Raw genomic sequence first — 21,145 nt, forward strand, 5'->3', positions numbered from 1 at the left:
AAAAAGGAGTATTCCTCAGCTTAACCCCTGGATTGTATTAGAAGACAACAAGACATCGAGAGTTGGGAACTTGAAGGGCTCGTAACACTTATATTTCTTGCACAGGGTCCAGGTTTGGTTCCTAGTAGCTCACAGACACCCGTTAACTCCAGTTCTAGGGGATCTGATGTCCTCTTCTGACCTCCATAGGCACTGGGCATGCACGTGGAGCACATTATATACATACAGGCAACACATTCATACACATAAAACAAACAGATTGTTAGGAAAAGTTGGGAGCTTGTCCTTTCACAACTTCACGCAGCACAAACATACTCAGTGCACAGGCAAGGGCTGGCTGAGTGGAGGCTGTGCTTTCTTTAAAGACAAAACAGTCTTTGTTTCCATTTGTCCAAAGGCCTTAGTTGACTCACTGCTCAAAAACTAGGAGTAGTTACAGGATTTGCTGTGATTTTTAATTACTAAAATGTACCTAGTGATCTGGAAGAAAATTTTGTTTTCAGTTTGAGTATTTCACACATCTTGGCTGAATGAGTGCAGCTGTAAGTGAGCCACCCCAATTAAATGCTCTCTTTATAAGAATTTCTGTGGTGGCGATGTCTCTTCACAGCAGTAGAAACCCTAACTAAGACGGCACATACAGAGCTCACCAGTCACAAGCATGCGGCAAGTTAGACGCCACAGGAGGTAGGATGCAGTGGGCACACAGCTTCTCCCAGGGCCTGGGAAGACTCTGGCAAGTCCAAGCACTCCCTCTTCCCAGACCTACAGCCGTCTCAGCTGTGCCTCAAATGTTTGGTGCCCTACCGTACACCGGAACAGACCCCTGCACCCACCGTTGACTTATCTCTTGGCTCTTCCCAAAGGCAAGTTTGGTAAATGACTATTCTTTTGAACTGAATGACAACACTAGACAATCACTGCACACAGACAAAAACAGCAGACATTTTACCACATTTCAGCTCATTTTAAACTCCAAGGAAGTCACTTACGTTTAAGTTAGCACAGGTTATACTCTCTGGATTCATGATTTGAGAAAAAATAGACATGGCTTTTTCCACTTGGTTCTGGAAGGAAAAACAAAAGTCATACTCTACAGCACGCAGCCATCACTCCATTCTCCTACACATCACTTAGAGAAAGCACGGGGCCTCAGAATGTTACATCAACAATAGGATTTTTTTAAATAACCACACTTAAACAAACATTATATTAAGGGTTTTACTCAGCGGCGTGGTACCTACCCTATGTTTTAGCAATCTCTCTGAGTCTGGTTTTTAAGATGGAGGCATTGAAGGCATTTTCCCTCTCCTATTGGAACCAGCTTTAATGAAAAATGACAATGGGAAACAGAAAGCAAACCTCATCACTGGCATAATTAGTGGAGCCTCAAACCAGACACGATGTGGGTACAGTGTCAGAATTCTTGGAGATGGAGCCCAGCAAAGCTGAGGAGGAAGCAGGCAGAGGTCTAACACATTACAGAAAGGGGCTCCATGTTCTAGGTTCTAGGAGGGGTTTCTCCACCAGCACAACCCAGAGTCCATGACCTAAGTGCCAGCCTGCAGTGACGAGTCAGGTAAGGGGCAAACTGGGGACCCCCGGGAGGCAGAGGTGAGTGGTGAGGACATTCATGGCAAGCTCAACTCACAGAAGAAGGCAGTGTGCCTATATAGCAGCAGAGGCTGCATCCTACAATCCTGTAGATCAGGGAGAGACAAGCGTGTGCATACGTATACAGGACTGCAGGTTTCAGCATGGGGTTGTTCTACAAAGGAAAGCCTGCCCACCTGGATTAGGCCTCGGCTCTTTCTGTCTCTCTGACATGAATTTACTTACTGTCAATGCTGTTCAAAAAGAAATTTGTATTTTTGAGGGATGAGTAATCAAAAGAGAGTCAGCGTAAGAACCGTGTAAAGAGTTTTGTTTGTTTGTTTGTTTTTAATAAGAGGAAAGGGACTCAATAAAACAAAAACTGAGAAAATGATTAGTAGAGGACACGCCGGTATGATATGTGCTCATGCATACGGAGGATAAAAATGAGAAAGATGAGCGATAGAAATGAAATCAAGCAGGGTTCTCCACATCAGTGGGGCAAGACATACAACAAGAGACCAAAGCTCAAAAACAAACAAAAAATCTCAAGGAAAGTGCTATGTCAAAACGTTAAATCTGGCGAGACTGTAGGATAAGTACAAAAATAAATAACTTAAAACGGCAAGAACTCAGGTAGTGTGTTTGCTGGAAGAACTTATCAGAAGGCGCATTGTAGGTAAAGGAGAGAATGCAGAATAGCAAGCCATGGCAACAAACAACAGTCTGCCTCGCTGTAGAGGAGCGCACAACCATGCAGAGAATACGGTTACAGAACAGTACGATGCTGTGCACCTGGGGAGGAAGGAATTATACTGCACAAAGGAGAACGAGAGCACAAGAAACTCAAATACAGTGCCCACTTCCTCTCATGCACTCCCTATTTAAAGTTGACAAATTGGGTATATTTAAGAGAAGGGCAAATAATACAAGAGGTAGTATATCACCTAAAACCCCATGACGGAGATGAAGAAAGAGGAATAAAGAGAAACGTCATTAACTTCACTATTGGCAGCTGTTGTCAAAGGAATTAGATTGAGGAAACTGAGATATGACATGGCTTTGAAGTAACCAGCAGGGAGGACAGGTCACCTGTGACAGTGACCCTAGCCTAGCTGAGGCTGTGCCAAGCCCCATTCAGACTGGCCTTTCCATCCAAGTCTCCAGAGTTCACGACAAAAGGTAAAGTCCCAATACAGAGAATTTCTCAGGACTCCAGTGTTACTGAGGCAGAGTAGCTATAAGGAAACACGGGGGACATAAGAAGAGAAATGCCCCCACCTCTTGGTTCCGGTTTGCCTCCCTGGCTAAACACCCGGTGTCTACAAACCGAGCAAACCGCCTGCAGAAAACCTCTGTCCTCCCCTTTCAAACAGCACGAAAGTCACTGTCCTTCTTCAAGCACTTACCCCGCTTCATCCGCAAACTTGACAACTTTGCTTTAAAAGTAACCAGTACAGCAGGAGTAGAAACCATCAAAAAAAAAAAAAAAAAAAAAAAAAACACCATATGCCATATTTTAAGTTGTGAAACTACAAGGCATAAATGAAATTCCACCCAAGATCATTCGTGTCGTATGAATGCAAACAGATTAAGAAAGACTAGTGTCATTATTATAAAGGCAAGTTGAGGTTCTGCATTCAGAAAGACTTCAAATAAAAGGGTTAAAACGGGACGGGTACACAAATGCAAACGTGATTAGAATGAACAGATAACAGAAACAAAGGCAGCAGAGAAGCTGTCAGACAAGGCTGAAGTCAGAAACGAGATCTCTACGACCAAGGAGAGTCCTGTGCTGATCCCACTGAGAGTCACAAAGACTACAGGAGGGTTCATCTGAGCTCAGATGGGATGGCTTATGCTTCGTAAGAGGAACACTGCAAGAGCTACATAAAAACTGGGGACATGTCACTCGGCCCCTTACAGAGTGGGGAGATGTGAGACACCTTCCCCGACAGACAGGAAAGCTGGTAAGCCAGAAGTGATCACGCGCAGTTGGTGCCTGGCGGGAGTGCATCCCCTTAAGCCTTCCCTGACATTAAGAAACTGATCACCCTTCAGTTCTAAGTACCTATTCCAGTTAGTTTTAAGCAAGAGCTCCTCAGCCTTGTTTTGCTGGTTGGTAATAACTTACATTAGTTAGAATTCTCTACCATGAGGCTTTCATTTGCCACACGGCAAATGTGTGAAGTATTTCATATATTTTGGGCCTTCCAAGAGTGAATCTCAGAGGTGGGGCTCTTTAAGATGGCAGACATTCCAGTACTGTGTCCCTCACTGAGACCAACCTCAGGGATTTCACCCTTTTTCCTGGGCCCTGGTTGCTTCATTCGTCAAGAAGGGGATAAGGGACTAAGGGAACGGTAAGGCTTCCACTAAACACTGGCAGATGGGTCTAACTAGCAAGGTTGAGCCAAGAGCTCTTTCTAATGTAAAATGCTCTCAAGAATGCTACAAAGGAAGCTTGTGCCATCCTTACTGTAACAAGGTTATTTCTCTCAGACTGTAGCTTCCTTCTCTGATTCTGCCCAAGATCTTGGCCCACCTACTCTAAATAGAAATGCATGCTGGGTCTTCAGCTACTCACAAAAACATTCTTTACAGGCCTAGGTATAGCTACAAATTGCAGTGGCAATGAAGGCACTGCTTTCATTACAGGGTTTCCTTACAATACAGTTAGGAGGGAAAAAATAAATGAAAACAAAAACAAACGAAAGCAGTAAGGCGGGAGTTCCCTCTGCCCCAAGGCCTTACCTGGTTCAGAGCTAACGCCACCGCAAAACATGACGCTCTCCTGGGGAGGACATCTCCCTTAATTAGGGCTTCTTCTCTTAAAGTTGTACAAATTTTAAAAGACTCCGGACTATTCTGTGAGGAGATGGGATTGCCCAGTCAATACCACGAATCTTCAAGTGTAATGATTAACAGAGCTTAGCACGTCAGATTTCCTTCTGTAAGAATTTCCCAGAGCCTACCCGAAGTCACTTGAAAAAGTAAGCTTAACAGACATGACAACGTGGACAGGAGAAAGATCACAGGCTTCAACCCCACGCAAAAAGCTCAGGTACCTAAGGAGCTGAAGATGGGAGGGACAGTCTTCCCCAGGGGAGAGCACACCAAGTGGCTATTCAATACCAAATGGTCAGCCCTGGAAACATACATGTAAGTAACAATCAGACTGAGTGGGCTGTACTGAGGGATATATATGTATATACACACACACATATGCATGTATATATATACACACACACACAACAGCAACTGATGGAAAAAAGCCATGAATTTGAAAGGGAGCAAGGAGGGGCATATGAGAGGATTTAGAGGGAGGAAAGGGAAGAGGAAATGATATGTTATACTCTCAAAAATAAAAGAAAAAAGTAAGCTATGCAGAGAGCATCTGCAAACAGACTGAGCTATGTCTATGGTAGCAGCTCACCTCTAAATTAACTTTATTGTTCAGCTTGTCCATTCCCACCGTAGGCCAGTTGTAAACACCTAGGTTTCTTTATATGCAGGCAGGCTAGTTTCTAAGCACAAACCCCCCAATGGAGTCAGCCGACTATTAGCTGAGCAGCACTGTAACACAGGTGACTTACCTTTGGGGGAGTTCCAGCTTGAACTCTCCAGATAAGCCATATACTTAACACTAATGTAACATAGGTTATAGGAGAATGCCATGAAAACAGAAACTTAAAAAGAAAATCCCAGGGGGTTGAATAGATGGTTCAGCAGTTAGGAGCACTTGTTGCTCTCGCAGAGGACCAGGGTTCACTTCCCAGTTCCCACACACGTATCTGTAACTCCAGTTCAGGTGAGCTGAGGCCCTCTTCTGACCTCTGCCAACACCAGAACACACGTGGTACACATACTTACATACATATAAAGTAAAATAAATATGTCTAAAAAAGCAAATGTAGTTTTAAATCCAAGAAAGGGATGCACTAATCGTCCAGGCAGCAACATAAGCCCAGTCTCCCACTCTCAGCCGCCACAGCTGGATGGGTTTACAATGGCGGCGGCAGCCCCAGCCCCACATCTGTGTGTCTGAGAAGCCAGGCTCACCACTCAATCCTCTGAACAGAGTCTGAATGCATGTGGGCTGGGGCAGTTGCCAGGGTGACTGGGAACCTCCGCAGCTCCTCCCAAACTTGTCGTCTCCACTTAATGAGACAAGGCAGTCTTGGCTACAACACAGGAAAAAACATGGTGTGGGCCTCTTAGGAAACAGAACTAGACTCTCCCTACTTCAGCACGCACCCCGGGAGGTATGCCTGTGCAGGAACCACCATTCAGAAGAACCCATATTCTAGCGCTGGACGACTGGAAAGAATTATAGTATCCTGGCATCAGCAAGCATAGCCCTTGGGCCAACTCTATCATGCAGCTAAAGGTGGTTTAAAGGTTTATAAAGGTGTGTAAACAAAAGTTAAGACTACATGACAGAGGGCCCAAGAGATGGCTGAGTGGGTAAGGGCGCTGGCTGCTCTTGTAGAGGACTGGGCTTCAATTCCTAGCACCCACACGACGGTTCACAACTATCTGTAACTCTGGTTCCGTGAGATCAGACACCCTCTTCTGGCATCCACAGGCACTAGGCATGCGTATGGTGCAGACACGCTTACAGACAAAGCACTTGTATGCATAAAATCATAGTAATATTAAAAAAGAATACATGTCGGCAATCATATGCGGAGTCTGCCCCAGAAGGATGAGATGATTTCCAGAGGAAAGCAACTGTGAAGACGATCTAGTATAGCCTAACCTACCGGGGACTCTACAGAGCTCAGCAGAAACTTGTCTCTTGTTTTCACAATCTACATGCTTGCCAAGGAGAGGCGAAAGATGATTGCTTTTCCCATGATAAAAATATCTGACAAGGCTAACTTGAGTTTTCTAAAAATGGGTCCATTTAAAATTAAAATGTTTGCACCAGATGGAAAACAGACTCCAGAGGAACTGGAGGAAGAAAGGAAGGAAGGAAAGAAGGGAGGGAGGGAGGAAGGGAGATAGGGAGGGAGGAAGAAAGGAAGGGAGGAAGGGAGGGAAGGAGGAAGGGAGGAAGGGAGGAAGTAAGGAAGGGAGGAAGGAAGGAAGGAAGGAAGGAAGGAAGGAAGGAAGGAAATAAACCCTCTCCCAAATACTATTCGATTCCCAATGTCCTGTGAGTTAGGGGGAATGGTCTTACCAGTTTGTAGCAAACTGCAAAAGCAAGGATGTAAGTGTCTTTGCTGAACTTCACATCTTGGTTTTTCATTTCAATCAATACTTCCAGGGCACCTGCCAAGTGAACAGTGGCCAGCAGGGTTAAAGGCACCTAGGGGCAGTTCCCAAAGTCCTAATCAGTTCAGGAACAGCTACCAAAAAGCAGATTTTAGCATGGTAAAAGCCATTCCTCAAAGTCAAATAGCAATGATCTAACTGTTCAGGTCATGCAGGAAGAAAGCATGGAAACCCTGCTAAGGTTTCAGATAATCTGAGGTGGCTCACTTCAGCCATCATATGCAACTGGATGTTTTCACATCTAAGGAGTGAGGTCACAGGGGGACACTTCAACAGGGCCCTAGGAGTCACTTCTATGGCCCTCCCCACCCCAGCTGCTTTTCCAGTACGGTTTTCCACAACCACAGACTGTAGTACTTACTTTCATATTTGCCTTTGGTAAACAACATATCCATCAAAATATTGAATGATGTGGAGTCTGGGAAAAAACCTCGTAAGTGCTAGTGAAGAGAAAGTGGTCAAAAGTTAAAACTATTAAGGGGGATGCCACAAACTGTATCCCTTTCTTTTTCTTTTTCTTTTTTTTTTCCTTTTTAGACCAGGTCTCACGAGGTAATATTGGCTATCTTATAACTCACTATGTTCTTCATACAGACCCAGCAACCTCTGTGTCCCTGTGCTGGGATTAAAGGCATGAACCACTGCATAGGGCCTGTATCTTTTTAGCAGTGGTTCTCAAGCTTCCTAAGGCTGCAACCCTTGAATACAGTTCTTCATGTTGTGCTGACCCCAACCATAACATTATTTTATTGCTACTTCATATCTATAATTATGCTACTGTTATGAATTGTAATGTAAATATCAGTGTTTCCTGATGGTCCTAGGCTACCCCTGTGTCAAAGAATCGTTCAGCCAAGCAAAGAGTCGAGTTGGAACCCATGGGTTGAGAATCTCTGCTCTACAGGTTTTTATTTTGTGACTTCCTGAATCCCCTATTAGTCTGGTGTAAGAAGGATTTTTTAAAGCTTCACTTTTAAACATTGTTACAGCTTTGGGAATGGACACACTGGACAAGAAGCAAGAGAGCTCTCGGTGTTGTGAGTACTGGACAATCAGGCAATACCAAATGGCAGCGGCAAGTTGATTTTCGAATGAAGGGAAGAATGTCTCACAGAACTGTAGTCGTCAGAAGCACATAATACAGAGTTGCTCCCATTTGAAAATCATCTGCTAAAACAGCAGCCCTCAACCTTGTTTCTGACTTACATTTAGTTTAATAGACAAAAACATCTGTGTACTTATCTCATTATATTTGGTTTTAAATGACATTAGCAGAATAGCTAAGTCAGGGAACATGTATTATGTCACACAGAAACTTAAGAGCTATTCTCTTCCTAATTTTTAAAGAATATATCGTTACCACAACCACCATGTTTTAGAAGTTCAATTCTTTTACATCATCTGTATAACCTTTGACTGACCAGTCTCTCTCTATAACATCTCCCCAGCATTCTGAAGGCCACACACAGTGTGACATGATATTTAGATGTCATTAGTGCTTTTCTCCTTTGTTCTTTCTAAGTACCATGCAGATCCTAGATGCTGAGAATATGGGATGGAGAACAGGACAAGGTCTGCTCTGAGTGCTGGTTGGGTTGCAGTGTGGAGAGCTGAGGTTCAAGTCGGCAGGAAGGAGAGCAAGGGGGTTAGAGCAGTGACGTAAACAAGACAGCCACAATCTCCGTCACCACTGGGGGCTCCAGAGAACAATGACAGTGGCAGTGGAGGGGACAAAACACTGTCACAGAGCACGGCGAGTCCTCCACCCTTACTCACGTCACTCTGCCTCTATTACACATGGGTCTCACATGCAAGGTTTAAATTTACATTTTGTTTCTACTGTCACAATCATAGCTGAAACTTTAACATTAAAATATTTACTAACACGAAAAAGTGAGGTTTTAATAATTCTAACCTTAAAGACACCATTTGCCTTCCAAGTTTTAATACACACACACAAGAATGTAATCATGTATGTGTCACTATGGGTGCACATATATGCCAGTGTATGTGAAGGCCAGGGAACAACCTTGGATACCATTTCTTAGTTACTATTCACATCTTTTGTTTTTAAGGCAGAGTCTCTCATTGGCTTGCAACTCACAAGTGGGCTAGGCTGGTTGGCCAATGAACCCCAAGAATCCACAAATCTCCACTTCCCTGGTGTTATGACTGTAAGGACAAACAGCCACGCTGGGCTTTTTAAAAATACGGGTTCTGGGGAGGAACGCAGGTCCCTTTCAAGCACTTTATCCACTGAGTATTCCTCCAGCCCTTGCATGTGTTTCTTTCTTTTTTTAAGAGTAGAAGACAAGATCAAATGTTGAAACTGTTCTTGAACACTTATGACCATCTTCCTAATACATAATGCTCTTAAAGAAGGGTAACCCTAATGCTAGGCTAGGCATGGTGGTACATATCTGTAATCACACCATTTGGGAGGCTGAGACGGGGGGGGGGGGGGGAAGAGACGGGACGGGACTGCAAGCTTGAGGATAGCCTGGGTTTCTCGTCTCAAATAAAAAGGGCTAGCTCCATTAGTAAAGAACGCGTTAAATGAAAGAGAGTAGGAAGTAACGCCAAATCATTTCACTCTGGAGTTCCTAAACTGTACACAGCGGACACAGGCCCATGGCCATGGAAAAATTTATAATGCCTCTAATGGCATAGCTCCACCTTCTGTGAGACAGAAATAATAATCACACCTGTGACTGGGCTGTTGTGGGAATAATAATTACATAAGAATAACAACTGTGGGAAAGGGCTGAAGATACAGCAAATACTCAGTAATTAAAAACATTTTTATATTTGGTGTGTGTGTGTGTGTGTGTGTGTGTGTGTATGTATGTGTGTATGTATGTATGTGTGATGGTACTGCATGGAGGCCAGAGGACAGCTGTGTGGACCTGATTCTCCCCCTCCACATCTTCATGGGTTCTACAGAGTGAACTCAGCTCCCGCTAACATGGAAAGTGCCTTTAGCCGGGCAGTGGTGGTGCACACTTTTAGCCCCAGCACTCAAGAGGCAGAGGCGGGTGGATCTCTTTGAATTTGAGGGCAGCCTTGTCTACAGAGCGAGTTCCAGGATAGCCAAGGCTATTACACAGAGAAACCCTGTCTCAAAAAAACTAAAAAAACAAAAACAAAACAAAAACAAAACAAAAAAACAACAAAAAAAAAAAAAAAAAAAAAAATCAAGTGCCTTTATCTATTGAGTTACCATGATGTGCATAATTTTGTTGAATTTTTAAAAGAAGAAAATCAGAATATAACTTGCCAGTTATAAATACAGTCTTCAATCAAAAATAAAAAACACAAAAAACAAGAGAGAGAGGTGCAGGATAGGAAATTAATGGCTGCTTTTTAACTATTCGCCTCTTAACTCCTAAGACAGGTTACATGACCTTCGGTACCACACACGTTCAAAGTATATACACAACACATATATGAGCATCAGCTAACCCTCCAAAGAGCCAACACTAAGGGTACACTTGAAAAGCAGAGAGCTTATTTATTCAGCTCAGTGGCCTTTCCTTGAAACCCAGGAAACCAGATGGCATAGAGAGATATCTTTTCTAACAGCACCAAGAACACCAGATCACAGGCAGAGGAAGGAACCGGAAGACACTAACCTTGTCTTTGATGAGCTCCACTGCAGAGTCCTCAAGATCCAACTCATAACACAACCTCATGAAAACTGGTCCAAACTTGTATTCCCCCACAGTGAAGTTTTTGTTCTCTGCATGGTACCTGGTGATCAAGATTATTCTATGAGCAAAGATACATGGTATAGCAAGAACAGACACAGGAATGAGTAGAGATCTCAACTAGCAAGTAGAAGGACCCAAGTTTGGATCCCCAGCCCCCACACATAAAAGTCAGGCTTCGTAGCATGCACCCGGAACTCCAATGTCAGGGAATGGGGATAGGAGGAGTCTCGGTGCTTACTGGACAGCCAGAGTAGTCAATTATCGAGCTCCAGGTTCAGTGAAATCTAGTCTCAAAAAGCAATGTTTAGGGCAACTGAGGAAGATATCTGTGACCTCTAACCATGTGTATGCACCTCACATGCACAGGTACACATAAATGAACGAACACACACATATTACACATACCCAAAGGACAGACACAAACCATAGTGTGTACTCAGTACTAGGTGCTGGGAACACAATAAAGAATAAGGACCTCCCAGTTTAAGAGAAACAGGTTTTTGAATACTATCAGGGGTTCCAGAGTTTAATATGCTGGGCATTGAAACAAAGGGTTTTGTTAGAGGCCAAATACTCTAAAATCAAGAGAAGTAAAACACACACTGTAATCATCCCCTAAATTAAGCAACTACCTGCTGGGCTGAGAACATGTATAAGCATGTTACAGAACAGCAGGGTCGCCTAAGAATGGACCTCCCCTACAGAACACAGAAAAGGTCCTTGGAGGTGTTCCCTGCTTCTTTAGGAGGTGGCTTTGTGCCCCTCACATAGAATGTCACATAACCAAAAGCACACTAACTTACATTAACCTCTGCTTCTCTGAGTTCAGGTAAAGGCCGGCATGAGCTACAGCCACCCAGGTAAAAGAGATTAAATGCACTTTGAAATTTTAAGTCCTGGGAGAAGGCCACTTTTAATGGCAGTGACATCTTACTAGGTGGCATAAGTTCTACAGGTGACCAACACAAACTGACTTTCAGTAACCATCCATTGTTGTTTTAGGCACGTGATCACACACACACACACACACACACACACACACACACACACACACACACACACGTCACATTTTCATGATGTAAATGACTTTAAAATACCAGCATAAAAGTCGGCCTTTACTAGAAAACCTTCCACCTTCTACTGAAACAACAGAGGAAAGCTGGAATGACTTAGGGCTGGGTGTTATAAACACACACACTGCCAAATATGGTTAGCAGTAAATATGTGACCTGCTTCGTTATAATGCTTGAGAACTGAGTTATCAAGGACAAGAAAGAAAGTGTAATGACTAAGGACTTTTGATTGCTTCAGTATGATGGTTCCGATCTAGCTCTTCTACCTGTAAACTATGTAACCGTAAGAAAATCAATAAATCATTTAGAGGTTCTCCTCCTCATCTGAGAAGTACTGTGTAAGTTTTGCTTGGCGCGCAGCAATTCCTTAATGTTAGTTATTATAACATGTGAGGCATCTTCAAAACCTATATATTTCAGTACTCAAGAAAGGGGTATAAGATTAAAAACAGAAAGCAAAAGTTAATGCCAACAGAAGGATCTAGACTCTTCCCTTAAACCAAACAGCACTGGAGCAAGGTTATGAGGGGTTTACATCACTCCCACTTGTCAGGAAAAACTGACTAATATACTCTTTGACCCAAAACACAGAGTAGCTAAGGTTTCTAGAGCTACTTACCACGACATTGGTTGTGCTAATCTAGATGTCTACTAACAGGGCAAAGTTGATTTCAAGACCTAATGTATGGTGGAATGTTGCACTGGCTGGTTTGTGTGTCCACTTGACACAAGCTAGAGTCATCAGTGAGGAAGGAGCCTCAGTTGAGGAAATGCCCCCATGAGATACGGCTGTAAGACGTCTTCTGAATTAGTGATCAACCGGGGAGGGCCTAACCCATGGTGGGTGGTGTCATCCCTGGACTGGTGGTCCTGGATTCTATAAGGTGGGCTGAGCGAGCCATGGGAAGCAAGCCAGTAAGCAGCTGCCCTCCATGGCTTCTGTATCAGCACTTACCATCCCTGTTTGAGTTCCTGCCCTGACTTCCTTCAATAATGAACAGCAATATGGAAGTGTAAGCCAAATAATGTCTTTTCTCCCCAACTTGCCTTTTGGTCATGGTGTTTCATTGCAGCAATAGAAACCCTAACTAAATAAAGACAAATACTGTAGTGTCACTAAAATATGGTTCCTTAATATATGAAAAATAAGAACAAAGTGTGCTGTATTAATTCAGCGAACACTATCTTCCAGATAGTAATAACTAAACTATCTAAATAGTAGAACTAAAAGGAGCTGAGTGTGGTGACATATGTCTGCAATCTCACTCAGCACTCAGGAAACCAAGGCAAGAAAACTGTGCATTCAAGGCAGGTCCAGCCTGAGCTACATAGCAAAACCCTGTCTCGAAAACCAACCAACCAACCAAACAAAGCCACCCCAACTGTATAAAAGAAAACCTACCAAACCATTAAACATTTGCATAAAAATCTGCGAAAAAACCGTGTAAATATTTGCAAGTGGGCGTCACAGGTCATCCCCATCATTTTCATCGTTCTCCATATGTGCCTGCCACCCCAGCTACCCAGAAGGGGGGGTCCCTTTCCCTACATCCAACTTTGGGGTGACCAGGAGACAATGAGCTTTCAATTTTGTGTGGGCTTGTGCAGCTCACGCCAGGCTAATAAACAGTGCGGCTCCAGAGGGAGAAGGTGAGGACACAGGGTCAAGCACACAAACACCAGACACTCAAGGCAAGTCTTCCAGCACAGGAGTTCTCAACCTGGGAGTCGAGACACCCTGAGGGGTGACAAGCAACCTTCTTACAGGGGTTGCTTGAGACACAGATATTTACATTATGATTCCTAACAGTATCATAACACAATTACGAAGTATCTACAAAAGTAATTTTATGGTGGGGTCAGCATCACACTGTTATCATCCAGGCAAACCTGGCCCCACCCCTTGGGGGCCTGACAGAGTGCGCCACCCCCGAATCTACGCAAAAAGTCCCATTTCTCTGAAGAGGCAGACCAGTTTCTCACTACCTGTCTCCCTCTCTCTCTTCTCTTTCTCCCCTTCCCCCACCCCCATCCCTTCTTCCAATAAAACTTCCTTCCCATGTGAATTCTGCTCTCTCTGCACGGCGTATTCGTCCCTCACCCACCATGGGAGCTGTCAGGGTTCCCCTAGAGTCTCACATCACATGAGGATGGGTTACTGCAGGGACTGGCCACTCTGATGGTAGTTTCTGAGTTGCATTCCTACACCTAACCCTGAAATAAGTATCGATGAAGGCAGGCATCGGGGAACGATGTCTGGAAGCCATGGCGGGGCGACAGTGTGCTCTGGGACTCTGGGAGGGGCGGCGTGAGAAGAGATGGAGGCCGGCGGGGCGTCAGGAAGCCCTCACCTGTAAATGACACTTTTTGCCAGTCCCACGTCTTCCTGGGACTGGCATAAGTGCAGCATTGTTTTCAACTCTTCCTTCAAGATGAGTTTGTTCTGGGTCAGCTTCTCCTCCAAGCTTCTGAAATAGATGGCTGGAAGAAAGCACAAGGTGGTGGCAATCACTCAGGACGGCTGGGACTGCAAGGGGGCTGTCCTCAAGGAGAAGCTCAGTCACGGCTCACAGCACAGAGCTCGGCACCGAGGAATCACCTCATGTCATGGCTCCGCTCCGAGTAAGTAAAGGCGTTTGCAAACTCATTTTCGTCTGTTTAACCGAAACCACTTACTTTTAGAGATTTCTAAGCAGTTGCTCATCTAAAAAATTTCAAAGCAACGATTTTGCATCCTGCACCTCGTAACCAATAATAAGCTCAGGGAATCTAAAACATTAAGAATGCAAATTAGCACTTAAACAGTTTGACTTTCAAGTATTTACCAGATAATCATAATCCGAGCAATGTCTCTCTCACACAGTTATGGCTCCTCCCACAGAACTAAAGTCTACCCAGGAAGACAAGCTATTGTTATACAAAAGGTGTGAAGGATACAGACACAGTAAGAAGAGCCTGACTTTGATGTCTATTGTGACTAAGTAGCTGGACAGATGAAGTTTCACCAAAGTGGAGGAATACCACCGAACTGTTATGGAAAAGTCTGTACAAAGTGCGCTATTGCCATTGTGGGTTCCTAAAAATGCTGAAATGGTGTGAAGGTTATATAAATATCGTCTCACAGTGGAGTCACTGACCTTCAGATTGCATTTCAGAATATGGCCCAGCAGTCACAGCTTTATGAAGACCATGATAAGCAGATGTAACAAACGGCCCAGAGCAGGGAACCCTTCCTCACTGCAAACCTCAAATAGCTCAAAGATACCCAAGACCAAAAGGAAGGTTTGGGGGCTGGAGATGGCTGAGCAATTAACAACTGTTCGTGCAGAGGGCGCAGGTTCAGTGCCCAGGGTCTATATGGCAGCTAACAAGAACCTGTAACTTCCCGTTCAGAGGGTTCAACACCCTCTCCCGTGTTGTCTGTGAGCACTGCACCCACACGGTACACAGGCATGCATACAGGCAAAACACCCATATACATAAAATAAGATCTTTAAAAATACATAAAAGGAATAAAAAGGAGATACTTCGGTGAACCCATATTGAGCGTATTGAGCTGGAGAGAAAAATATTTTCCCTGACTGCCAAGGCTTATTTCAGAGTTCCACGGTGGCATCCCATGACTGGCAGAGCAGTGAGAATAGACTGGGATGGGGAGATGAAGGCACAAAGTGTTAGTCCACTGCTCAACAGTATCTGGCAGCAAGAGGAAGGAGGGTTGGGTCTACATCTGAAGACGTCAACAGGATTAGCTGCAGTGCGTCACGGAACAAAATGGGCATGAATGTGAGACAAGGATTTGGAAGGAGTGGTTGGGAAGTGGAGGTTAACAGCGATTGCTGTGTATAAAGAACATACATGAAATTGTCTTCAGAGAACAAATTCATATGACAAGTCAACAGCAACAAAAAGAGTTGCTTAAAAACCAAAACAATGAAAGCCAGAGGCAGTCTTAGATATGCTTATAAAGGAGTTTGAAGTTCTAGAAGAAAATTCCACCTGTAGGACACGGAATGAAGGCATCAGAACTGCCAAGATGCAAAAAGGACCTGGAGTCCTCATGCTTCTCGTGCTCTTTACAACTTTTAAAATTTTAAATTATATACATGTATGTGTGTCTGAGCTCGGGTTTGTGCATGTTTCTGACTGCAAAAACACCTGAAGCTAGGGTTCTAGGCACATGTGAGCTATGCCACGTGGTTGCTAGGAAACAAACTCAGGTTCTCTAGAACAGCAGCAAACTGTTAACTGCTGAACTACCTCTCAAAAGTAGAAAAGCAAACAAACAAAAAAACCAATATAATGACCCTCAAGTGCCAACCAGTCTCAACAAATACCAATACTTTGCTAATTTTGATTCTCCTATATACTCTAAACACAATGGACTTCACAAAGTAAATCTAGATTTCACAATGTAAAAATGCCAAAATGCACTATCACACCATGGTCTCATTTACCTACAGGTATATCATAAAGTCTATGTTTCACCAAGAGGTAATCAACATGTGAAAGCCAGTCACCTGGATTCGTGTATACAAATCTCCTGCCTTTCCACCTTGTATCTCCATCAATCTCCCAACGGATGCTGATGCAGGTCCTCAATCACATTCTGACTGGCACAGATCTAGACAACTGGCCACAGGGCTAATTTCAGTATTTCCCTGGGATCCTGGGGGCAGGACTAAGAGATGAGTTGTAGATTTCCAGTAGCAGTGTGTGAGATGAAACGTAGACTAGGAAACTAAGCAAATGCTTACTTTCTCTCTCTCTCTAAAAGATAGGTCTTGAAAGAATAAATAGAGACAGAGAGGAAGTTTGAACGACAAATGGATGAAAGAATTAATGAAACAGATACTAATATTACCTTTGGTGCTGGGAAGGTTATGTGCAACAGCCACTTTCTTCTGTTGGAATTCCTTTAATTTCACAATGCTGTCGGTGAGTAGATATCTTTTAGCTAAAAAGAAAAAAAGATTTGATTGCTTTTTTCCCTAACAAATAACATGTTAGAGCTTGATTGCCTCTAATGAACTCATCTTCACTTATTATAGCAATAAATGGCCCATCCAGATAGACACAAATAGTAACCCTGTAGGGAAACAAACATCTCCAGTCTACAACTGAATGCAAATCTTGGCAAAAGTTCTACGTTTGAAAGTAGGTAATGATTAATGAATGGAGTATGAAGACTGGTTGACAAGATAAGATATGAATAAGAAATGGGCATTTTCTATCTAGTTAAGGAATTGCATACACACACAAATTTGTTTGGTTTATCTTGGTTCAAGAAGCATGGGATATTGGAAAAAGTTAGATTGTGATTTCCAGTTTTGTAACTTCTAAATTAAAGACAGCCTTTCAGATCTGGACTCAAATAGCCTTAAGTCAAAAATCACTGACTACAGCTTAGTAAATCTGGAATTTATCCCTTGGCTGTGCACGAGATAAAAAACAAACAAAAGCTTAGCCAAAAAATGGTGCAAGGAGTTCTGCTAAGAGAAAGAAATAATAAAAGTAGCTATTTATGAAGCTGTCAGACCCAGGTCTTTCGTTCAAATACTGCCTCTGCCAGCTCCATGTGACCTTGGGCAGGTGACAACCTTGTCTGTTTCCTATTCCTGTACACCACCTCTGCGACTGGATGGTGGCTGAAGAAAAGGAACCCATACACCAGAACGTTAAATACTTCTATTATCGCTCAGTAGCAGTCTCACTTTTAATATTTTCAGAAAGGAATAGCCTGGGGGACGTGGAAGCCTGTTAAACTCCGCACCACCAAATCCTTCCGAAAAAGAAAACCCAATGAATTAGGGACGGTCTCGGGAGCAACGTGAACCCTAGCTGCCCTTTGCACCAAGGCACCGAGGGGAGGCGTTCCCGGTCCCCGGCAAACGGGGCTGCAAACACGTGCAGCTAGAGGGAAAGGTCGCCCGCGCCCTCTGCAAACTCAGACCCCGCTGAGGCTCCTTTCTTCCCCCTCCCTCCCTCCTTCCTCAGCGTGAGGCCGCGGGTACCTCCGAGAGTGCAGCGGCCGCAGGCAGAGCCCGAGCCTGTCACCCCGGGGTGCCACGAAGGACGCGGCGCCCGCAACCTTTCCAGGGGCCGAAATACCGTAGCCATATTGTCCCAGCCCGGACCGCACCAACTGCGGGACCCGGCGGGGGGGGAGGAGGGACGCTCAAGGCGGTCCACTTCCGGCGGAGGTGGGCCTGACCCCCGGGCCGGCGTTCTACTTGGTACGCTTCAAGATGGCGGCCCCCATGGCGCGGTGCGGGATGCTCCTGGCGCGGAGGGTATCAACGCCTCGCCTTTCCCTGGCAGGTTGGTGACTGCTGCCGTGGAGGGGCAGCTCCATCAGCCCCCCCAGAACGCCGATCACTGAATGAAGGGAGCGATAGGCTCTCAAGAAGAGCGTGAATGCTTCTGGGATCCGGTTGCTAGAGAAGCCATTTAGGTTATTGGTAGCGTGGAAAGGAGAATTAACTCATTTTCTTTAAGGACAGTACTCGCCAGTCCAAAATTATGCAAAGGAGAGGAAGGCTATAGCACGAAAGATTTTCATGTTTAATGTGTTAAGTCAGTAGACGTTTTGCCCACCATGAAAAGCCCAAATATATTCATTCACCCCTGGGGGCTAGAACAGTTTTCTTCCTCCTGAAGTTGCTTTGGAGGTGCTTCAGGCAAAAGTTTTCCTCACTACCTCGTACTTGATGGTCCGGACACCGGTCTTCACCTCTCGAAAGGGCCTTTCAGTACCAGCCTCATTTTCCCCGATGACCTTGGTCACAACTTCTGCCTGTCATTTCCTTTTAACCGTTTTCCAAGTGTAGGTGAGAAAGTATTAATAGTTACTCGTAGAGCGCTTTGATGTCCGAGTTGAATCGCACGCCACTCAAAGCCTTGTTAGTGGATCTGATGATGAAAACTTGTTCTAATGTATTTACAAAAGCCACGTTTGCAATGGTTACAACCTCATAATGTTTGAAGATGTGTCTCATTGTGGGAGTAAAATGCACTAACAACACTTGGATGTTTCCAGTGTCGCTTATCTCCTCTTTTCAATCAACCTGCCTTAACACCAGCTTTCTATGTATTACTCACACTATGTAATGTACAGCCATTAAGAAACTTCATAGTTGACCTCGAGAGTTTTCTGAGGATTAACTGATTGAACTACCTGGTTAAAATGTTACATGTCGCACAGTGAATTGATATGAACAATACTTGGTACTAATATTCTGTAGAGCTACCATCTTTAATTATGTTGCTAGTAAATTCCTTGAAATCTAATGAGACCCTATCTAGTAGTTAAGGGAGGGTGTGTTGGTGGCTAATAGTGTCTGGGGCAACCATCCTAACAAGGGAAAGAAATTACACAGAGCAACTTGAGAGATCCTTTAATTTAGTAGTTTGATTTTTGCTTAAACTAGTAAACTTATACGGCACCTGTGCCATTCAAACACGGTAGTTGCTAGTACATGTAGCTATTTAAATTTAAGTTGAAGATACATAAAGTTAAAAACTTAGTGGCAGAAGGTGCTTTAAGTGTTCAGTGGATCTATGGAGCTGGTGGCTTTTGTCTTGGACAGCTTATAATAGAACATTTTCATCACTATAGTAAGTCATATCAGACAAATGCTACATTAGGCCATACTTGGAAGCTAATGAGAGGCAATGTAAGTGCATAGGACTTAAGATTTGGGATGTGCATAAGTGACTTAGAGATACTGGAATGTTGGATCTGAAATGTTTGCTTTGTACAAATTTGTCAGTATATGCAATACTTGACACTTCTACCTAGTCTACTTAAAATATGATGTAAGTAAGTACAAGTAAAATGATCAAAACAATGGAAGAAAAATTAACTGAGATAGAACAACAACAAAGAAGAGCATATGGAAGGGACAGAGGAAGGAACCTTACTACCATTGTTCAGTAGACATTAATATACTAGTGAGTCCTTAACTACCATGCTGAGATAGGTAGTATTCCCTCATTCTGTGTATAATCAAAGGCAGTCAAGAGGTGTGTGTGATTTGACCAGTTATTCATAACATTTGCCTTGGCAGGGCAAGGGTTAGAAGTTAAATTGTGACTCTAAAAGCTTGTCTATATCTACAATCACATTATTTCTTTTTTTCAACAACAATAAAAACTGATTGGAGAATTTGATTAAAGGCCCAAATAATGAGCCAGGCAGGGAAGCACATGCCTTTAATCCAAGCACCTGGGAGGCAGAGGTAGGTGGATCTCTGAGTTCAAGGCCTCCCTGGTCTACAAAGTAAGTTCCAGGACAGCCAGGGCTGACACAGAGAAATCGTGTCTCAAAAAAATAAAAACAAACAATAAAGGCTGAAAGAACAATAAAATGTATAAGGAACAGATATGTTTTTCATCATATTTTGAAGTTCTGGTCCTTAAAAGTATTATAGAAATCAATGGACAAAACATTTCTTTTTATTGAGGACACTTATTTTAAAGACTATTGTTGCTCAAAGGAAAGTGATCCAAGTATAGTTCGCATGGGACAATTGTAAACACTCTAGTTCTTTGAGATAAGAGTCTCGCTATGTTGGGTTGGTTGGCTTGAAACTTGATATAGGGCAGGTTGGCCTTGAACTTGTAGATACTCCCACCTTTGCCTCAGCCTGGCTAAGTAAACATTTTGAGTGGCATGCTTAGAGAGGAATTGGGCAGGCTGAGCCCTAAGCCTGTGAGTTTGATGTCTGTCTCTCGTACCATTCAAATGTGGTCTGAGGACTTTCATTGTCATTACTTGTTAGATATGCAGAATCAGACTGTACTCTAGACCTACAAAACTGCTGTCTGCATTTTAATGAGATTCATAAGCATACTAAAGTGTGAGAGTCTAGGTCTTCCACTTTGCTTCTGGTTGGCTTCCTTTAATCTTTTGCCCCTGGCTGCAGAGAGAATCTTTACAACCAACTGAGGATATTTTTATCACACCCCAAAGAAATCTATATCTATTACTTTGACTTTCCCAGAACCTATTCCCAGTTCTAGGCAGCAAGTAACATACTTCCTCTCTAGATCTGCCTATTCTGAAATTTCACGGGAGTGGGTTATAATATGTGCTCTTTTGAGTCTGATATCTTTTCACTTAACATGTTTTTAAGATTCTTATTTTTAAATTGCTAAATAATGTCCCATTATAATGATGTACCAAGTCTTGGTATATAACCTGTGGATTTTCAGGCATTTCTGCTTTTATCCATATTAACAAAACTTCTGTGAACATTGGTATATAAATTTGATGTAAATTTGTTTTTATTCTTCTTATATCTACCTAGGAGTAGAGTTACTAGGTCACTTGGTAATTGTGATAACACTTATCACACTTTGCTTTGTATTTTCCTACTGGCCAGTGATGGTAAATATCTTTGCTTGTGCCTGTGCATGCCTTTATGTGTGTGTGTGTGTGTGTGTGTGTGTGTGTGTGTGTGTGTGTGTGTGTGGTATCGGGACTTG

The 21,145-nt window shown here is 43.5% G+C and overlaps 2 protein-coding genes across 2 annotated transcripts in view; one reads left to right on the top strand and one right to left on the bottom strand.

Moving 5' to 3' along the window:
* The window catches only part of Ptcd2 (pentatricopeptide repeat domain 2), a 28,169-nt gene extending 10,369 nt beyond the window's left edge, over nt 1-17,800 (bottom strand). Inside the window, exons 1-8 of the mRNA XM_051182829.1 lie at nt 17,671-17,800; nt 16,521-16,613; nt 14,008-14,137; nt 10,506-10,623; nt 7,235-7,313; nt 6,779-6,870; nt 4,348-4,461; nt 993-1,067 (exon numbers count right to left, since the gene is read on the bottom strand). Coding sequence (XP_051038786.1) covers nt 993-1,067; nt 4,348-4,461; nt 6,779-6,870; nt 7,235-7,313; nt 10,506-10,623; nt 14,008-14,137; nt 16,521-16,613; nt 17,671-17,776 — 807 coding nt within the window. The 5' untranslated portion in view covers nt 17,777-17,800. The remainder of the gene's footprint in view (nt 1-992; nt 1,068-4,347; nt 4,462-6,778; nt 6,871-7,234; nt 7,314-10,505; nt 10,624-14,007; nt 14,138-16,520; nt 16,614-17,670) is intronic.
* Nucleotides 17,801-17,871: 71 nt separating this feature from the next.
* The window catches only part of Mrps27 (mitochondrial ribosomal protein S27), a 64,170-nt gene continuing 60,896 nt past the window's right edge, over nt 17,872-21,145 (top strand). The window contains exon 1 of the mRNA XM_051182830.1: nt 17,872-17,977. Within this exon, the coding sequence (XP_051038787.1) occupies nt 17,905-17,977 (73 nt within the window). The 5' untranslated portion in view covers nt 17,872-17,904. The remainder of the gene's footprint in view (nt 17,978-21,145) is intronic.

Source organism: Phodopus roborovskii, unplaced genomic scaffold (assembly GCF_943737965.1).
Source record: "Phodopus roborovskii unplaced genomic scaffold, PHOROB, whole genome shotgun sequence".
In the NCBI taxonomy this organism is placed as follows: Eukaryota; Metazoa; Chordata; class Mammalia; order Rodentia; family Cricetidae; genus Phodopus; species Phodopus roborovskii.